Genomic DNA, 6,996 nt, shown 5'->3' with positions numbered 1-6,996 from the left:
AAGAAACATATAAATGTTTGTGTGAAAACAGGTTTCCTGTTCAGTCAACTGAGCTTATCCACCGATACATATCATATGCTTTACACTTACAATAGATAGATAAGATACTTATTATTATTTTATCTCTCCCTCTCTTTCTATTTTTTCTTTCCATTCATGACTTCATAGGTCTAATATTTTTCCCTGTTAAATAGAAACACTGGTAAAAAAAAACAAAAAAACAAAAAAAAAACTCCTATGATGAAGATTTATTGAATCAAAACTATATATTTCATTGTTGACATTATTTTGACATATTTGTTAGTAATTTTACACACTTTGCTTTTCTTTTTCTTTTTTTTTTTGTTTTATTCTTTCCATTCATTACATTCTGCTTTTATTACATACTCAATAAAAAAATTGTTAGAAAACTCTCTCATGAAGAAATTCATGTATTATTGTTACACTTTTAATATTGAATCTCTAATTCTCTATTATCAAAAATCAAAACAAAAAAAAAAAAATCTATTTTTTTTTTTTTAATTATCAAAACAATATGGATTTTCATCAAAGATCATTAGTAAACAGAGTAAGTAATTTTATTTTATTTTTTCAGACTAAATTCACCAAGTTATAATGCTTTAATTGATTGAAATAGTAATCATTATGACAAATGAGAAATTTTATAATTTGATCTATCAATTTTCTTTGCATTGTGTAGCATAGCTTCCATTACTGTTATGGGATTAAGGTATACCTAAAGGCAAATACTATATATATATATATTTTTTTGTAGTAACTCCCTTCTTGCTATGTAAATGTAGTTTTGCAAAGATTTTTTTTTTTTTTTTATATCATGTATGTACTGTACATATGTTATTCTTCATATGCCCAGAGTTCCACTTCTTCTCAATGGTCATGTCATTTTTCTTTTATTATACATTAATAAAAAGAATAGATGCAGTCCATTTAGCAAAGAAAACATTCACTGAGCTTATTAAAAAATAAAACATAAAAAAGTTATATAACTGTTTTCTGCTTTCACACAGACCACACATAAAGGTAATGTCACCACATTCTTCTTTTTGGGACTTAACAGTAATGCCTTATTTAATCTGCTGCTCTTCACCTTGGTCCTTATTATATACATGGTGACAATATGTGGAAACCTTTTGATCATCATGTTGGTATATTACAGTAAGACCCTTCATTCTCCCATGTACTTCTTCCTCTCCCAACTCTCTATATCTGACATCATGCTGATCACAGATATTGCTCCTAACATATTAGATATTGTTCTACATGAGATGACCTTCATATCTTATTTTGGTTGCATTGCTCAATATTATGTCTTTGGTTCAACAGAAGGATTTGAATGTTTCCTTCTGACAGTGATGTCCTATGACCGCTATCTGGCCATCTGCTCTCCTCTGCATTATACCTCCATTATGAAACAGACACTTTGCATTAAATTAGTTCTTGCATCCTGGATTTTCAGCTGTTCTTTAACATTTTTGTCAACACTTGAAATATGTCAACTAGAATTCTGTGGACCAAATGTTATTGACCATTTATTTTGTGATTTCAATCCTCTTGTGGAACTTTCTTGCTCAGATACATCCAGAGTTCAAATGGAAATGACCTTGTTGTGTATTTCTGTGCTAATATTCCCCTTCCTAGTGATAGTGGTTTCATATACTTATATTGTTTTAACAATATTAAAAATATCCTCCTTTTCTGGAAGACTGAAATCCTTTTCCACTTGTAGCTCCCATCTCTCTGTTGTGTTTATATTTTATGGAACCCTGATTGCTGCATATCTGATTCCAAAGAAAGGACAATCACAAACAATGAGTAAGATGATGTCCTTGTTGTATACAGTGTTTACTCCCTTTGTAAACCCTTTCATATACAGCTTGAGGAATAAAGAGATCAAGGACAATTTAAAGATGTTGTATATAAACAAAAGGCGTTTTATTTAAAACCTTTGGTAAAAGTTAAATTATTAAGATATATCTGTTTAAAATTGTAGAGGACTTGGTGTGCACTAGTATCCAAATACTAGAACTCTACGACACTGAAGCAATTCTTAATAATAAATTGGTATTTGAGTTAATTTGCCCAAACTAGGCTCCTAAAAAAGGCTTCCACCCTGCAGACCTTTATTCCATGGCACCTCTTAAATCTGTTTTGGTTAAAAATAGGATTTTTATAACAGCTTATCTGTAAAATCTTTTTCTTGGAGTACATCATGGGACACAGAGGCCACAGTAATTACTGTATGGGTTATATGGCACCTTCAGGTGATGGACACTGGCACACCCTAGACAGGAAGTTCAATTCCCCATATAACACCTCCTCTTACTGGGAGTACCTCAGGTTTGTAGAAAAGCAATACACGTGTAACCAGAAAGAGGGGAGGGACCTCTGTGTCTTGTGATGTACTCCAAGAAAAGGATTTTACAGGTAAGCTGTTATAAAAATCCTATTTTCTTTATCGTACGTCACGGGATAGAGAGCCACAATAATTACTGTATGGGATGTCCCAGAGCAATGCCACCTGAGGGGAGGGGACAAAAACAAAAATAGGGTGCAATCAGACCTGAGGACCTATACTGCTGCCTGCAGTGCATAGCGCACAAAGGCGATATCCTCATGCCTTCTTACATCCACCTGATAGAATATGGTGAATGTATGGACTGAAGACCAAGTTGTGGCCTTGCAGATTTGAGCCATGGAGGCTTGGTGATGCACTGCCCATGACCAAAGAATGTGAAGCAAGCGGATGTTGAAACAATGGCAATAAGGCCAAGACTTGGCCATTGATAGTATTAAAGGCCAGTTGCATGTCTAACCCCATCTGCAGAAGGGTAAGGATTATACCTATGACATAGTTTCTAGGATGCCAACCCCTGGATTCACACAAGGAAACATATGCCTTCCAGACTCTAATAAATGACTCTGGAAGCTGGCTTCCTTGCATTAATCAAATTACTGTAGATATCTCTGAGCCTGAAAGCCCACGATTCTTCAGAATGTAGGACTCACCAGCCAAACCATAAATTTAGCATTTGTAAAGTAGGATGGAACACTGGTCCCTGTGATAGCAGGTCTGGATGTGGTGGGGGGGGGGGGGGGGCATGGGGCCCCTACCACCATCTTTACCATTTCTGCATACCAAGATCTTCTGGGCTCTTCCAGGACTGCTCTCCAACCTGAAAGGCTGGCATCTGTAGTTACCATCGTCCAGGTAACTGGTAAGAAGGATTTCCCCTTCTGAAGATTCTTGGGTATCCTTCACCAACAGAGGCTCCGATGCACTTTTGGCGACAAACGCATCAGAAAATCTAGTGCTTGGATCTTCTTGTTCCAAGCTGACAGGATACTGTTTTGCAGCAGGCTCCAATGAAGCTGAGCATAGAGAAAAGCTTTGAATGAAGCCACCATCTTCCCCGACAACCTCATACAAAGGCGGATAAAAGGACCCTTCTCTGCCTTGACCACCTGAACCAGCTCCTTTATGGCGCTGTTTTTTGCCTGGGGAAAGAACACCCTCTTCTGAGCTGTATCTATAATCAGACCCAAGTACTCTTACTGGTCTTCTTACTGGTTTTAAAGATTTCTCTAGGTTGAGGACCCAACCTAGGTATTCCAGGTAGTTGACTATGGTGACCATGCTTTGGTCCAGGCAGGCTACGACCCCTCTATCAAGAGCAGGTCGTCTAGGTATGCTATTATCGTTATATTTTCAGTCCTTAATCTGGCCAGAGGAAGGGCCAGAAGTTTTGTAAACACCCGAGGTGCAGTAGCTAGACTGAAAGGCAAAGCTGCAAACCGAAAATTACGTTTTTCTACTTTGAAATTAAGATATTTCTGGTGAGCAGGGAAAATAGGTACTTGCAGGTATACATCCTTGATGTCGATTGATGCCAGAAGTTCTCCTCCTTGTAGGAAGGAGACTACTGATCGGATTGATTCCATGCGACAAGAGCGAATTTTCAGGAATCGATTTAGAATGGGCTAGAATGGGCATCTCCATTTGGTTTTGGCACCATGAAAAGGTTTGAACAAAACCCCAACCCCTGCTCTTCCATGGGGACCAGCATGATCACTTTTTGTGACAAAAGTCAGTCTAACACTAGAAAGAAAGACTTCTTTTTCTCTGGATCTTGGAGGACATTTGACCGGAGGAAACGAGGAGATGGGAATTCTCAAAACTCTATTTTGTAACCTACAGCTATTGTGGAGACCACCCATCTGTCTCAAAATTCTTCCTGGCAGACCCTTGAGAACTGCAGAAGTCTTGCCCCCACTCTTTCGAGTGGGGACAAGACTTATGCAGTTCTCAAGGATCTGCCAGAATGTCAGGTGACATTCGGCCCATATGTATGGCAGCCGGTCCAACAGAAGATGGAAAACCAGAAACAAACAACAATTTTCTCCTCATATTGGGGAAAACTACTCAGTCTAACCCTCACCTTTTTCACCTCTTGCAAGGACCATGAGAAAAACTACAGGATGTCTTTTTGCTTCACTCAACTTTTTAAATTTCAATTTTAGGTCAAAACCACTACATTTAAAAGGGGTACTGATCTTCCAAACATATTAAAATATTTTGGATACAATGAGGTAGATTTGGTATTAAAGTCATAGGTACTTGCACTGTTTTGAGAGCAAGCATGAGTATTCATCACTGTAATACCAAGTCTACCTAATTTATTTCTAAATTATAAATAAATTATGAGGATGCAATAGGCAGGGTGGGTACCCCTTATAGGTTTGATGGTTTTGACCTAAAATTATAAAAAAAATAGGAGAAGAGAAAGTGGTAGAGAACATGTGTTTAATTTTACTTGTTTATGAATATTTTTTTTCTTTCAAATTCCAATAGTTTAATCTCTCCTCTTTCCCTGGTTCCCATCCCTACTGTATTGCATAAATATTTTTTTTTGTATTATAACCACTAGAGATTTCTTAATCTCTGGGTTTTTATCTACTTTATTTTAAATCTCATTAGTGGAACCTTCTTAGCAATATAGCGGTATACACTATACAATTACATGTATACATATACATAAGGTATACACATTAAATTATATTACTATATTATATTAAGTATTGGGTTGCCTGCCTTTCCATGCACATGAACTTTAATGGCATCCCAGTCTTAGTCCGTAGGGTTCAATATTGAGTTTGCCCACCCTTTTCAGCTATAACAGCTTCAACCCCCTCTGGGAAGGCTGCCCATAAGGTTTTGTAGTGTGTCTATGGGAATGTTTGACCATTCTTCTAGAAGCGTATTTGTGAGGTCAGGCACTGATGTGGACAAGCAGGCCTGGCTCACAGTCTCCATTCAAATTCATCACAAAGGTGTTCTATTAGGTTGAGGTCAGGACTCGTGCAAGCCAGTCAAGTTCCTCCACCCCAAACTATCACTCATCCATGTCTTTATGGACCTTGCTTTGTGCTTTGGTCCAAATAATTTGGTGGAGGGGGGATTATGGTGTAGGGTTGATTTTCAGGGGTTAGGCTTTGCCCCTTAGTTCTAGTGAAGAAAAGTCTTAAGGCGTCAGCATAACAAGACATTTTGGACAATTTCATGCTCCCAACATTATAGGAACAGTTTGGGGATGGCCCCTTCCTGTTCCAACATGACTCCTCACCAGTGCACATACAAGGTCAGTAAAGACGTGGAGTAGGTAGTTTGAGGTGGAGGAACTTGACTGGCCTGCACAGAATCCTGATCTCAACACAATAGAACACCTTTGGGATGAATTAGAGCGGAAACTGCAAGCTAGGCCTCCTTGTCCACATCAGTGCCCGACTTCACAAATGCGCTTTTGGAAGAATGGTCAAACATTCCCATAGACATATTCCTAAACCTTGTGGACAGCCTTCCCAGAAAAGTTAAAGCTGTTAGAGCTGCAAAGGGTGGGCCAACTCAATATTGAACCCTACGGACTAAGACTGGGATGCCATTAAAATTCATGTGCGTATGTAAAGGCAGGTGTCCCAATACTTTTGGTAATATAGTGTATTTAGATATAATTTAAATAAATATAATTTGATATAACTTGTGGCTTTCCTTGAATACGCAGAAAAAGTGACAAAGAGAATACAGGGGAATGATAATAACAAGGTTTATATATTTTTAGGTACCACGTTCCTCAACATTAAACACTGAAATAGAATCCCTCCAAACAAACCTCTTAGGACTTTAATGCTACCATACTAAATGCTCTTATATATAAAAAAATCTAAATTGTATCCAATCAATTAAAATCAAACCTTAAAAAAGAATGTCCATTGCACATGTTGTTGACACTATACATCTCTCAGACAGGGATATCACCCAAGATGTACATAGATAGTTCCAATCATTGGTCACAATCAAAAGGGATTGAAAATGGGGTCTCCACATTGAACATGTTCCACAGGTCAAAGCCTGCTTCTTCAGGAAATACAACATTTTTATTGATATCTAAAACATAGATAGATTGTACTTTATAGTAGCATATAATTCATATAATGACACCTCTATAGTTCAAAAGTATACAGCCTACAGTGACAGGTCCCCAACTGGCATAATTTCCCAGAAGGATATGACCATGAACAGAGAAGAAGTGGGTCTCTGCAGGATAAAGCTGGATCTGCTGGGTGGGTGAGTACCTTAAATGTGCAGGACCTGCAACCAGTCTGTGTGCATTTCCGCCGATCATATAATGCCAGTGCTCGGCTGGCTGAGCCCCAAAAGGAGTTGAACCTGCCCAAGAACCACCCTATCTGTAACATGCCCATCAGGTGCAACTCAACGTTGACCAAGCTGCAGCAGCTGCACGCACAGCAGATGGCCATCAATGAGTACATGTGCGACTATGGCCCCAGGACAGGGTCAGGGGAGCTCATTTTTTTCCCCCACGCCAGTGGGCCATGATCAGGGATCCTGTCCTGTCACCATTTGATGAGGCCATGAGGATGGTGAGCAGTGACAGTGCATGCATCAGTGACACTGTACCT

The 6,996-nt window shown here is 38.5% G+C and overlaps 1 protein-coding gene across 1 annotated transcript; it reads left to right on the top strand.

Moving 5' to 3' along the window:
- The first annotated feature begins 1,034 nt into the window (after window positions 1-1,034).
- Window positions 1,035-2,124, top strand: LOC143964063 (olfactory receptor 1468-like). The gene has a single exon (XM_077473770.1). The coding sequence runs from the start codon at window positions 1,128-1,130 to the stop codon at window positions 1,959-1,961; it is 834 nt and encodes a 277-aa protein (XP_077329896.1). The 5' UTR covers window positions 1,035-1,127; the 3' UTR covers window positions 1,962-2,124.
- Window positions 2,125-6,996: the final 4,872 nt, after the last annotated feature.

The sequence above is a fragment of the Lithobates pipiens genome, unplaced genomic scaffold (genome assembly GCF_037356315.1).
Source record: "Lithobates pipiens isolate NorthernLeopardFrog02 unplaced genomic scaffold, aLitPip1_a1.2 Scaffold_8, whole genome shotgun sequence".
Lineage (NCBI taxonomy): Eukaryota > Metazoa > Chordata > Amphibia > Anura > Ranidae > Lithobates > Lithobates pipiens.
Note: the sequence above shows the minus strand (reverse complement) of the source record. Positions and strands in the feature narration are given on the sequence as shown.

Coding starts and splice junctions, on each gene's coding strand:
- LOC143964063 (XM_077473770.1), top strand. CDS start 1,128: ATGGTGACAATATGTGGAAACCTTTTGATCATCATGTTGGTATATTAC.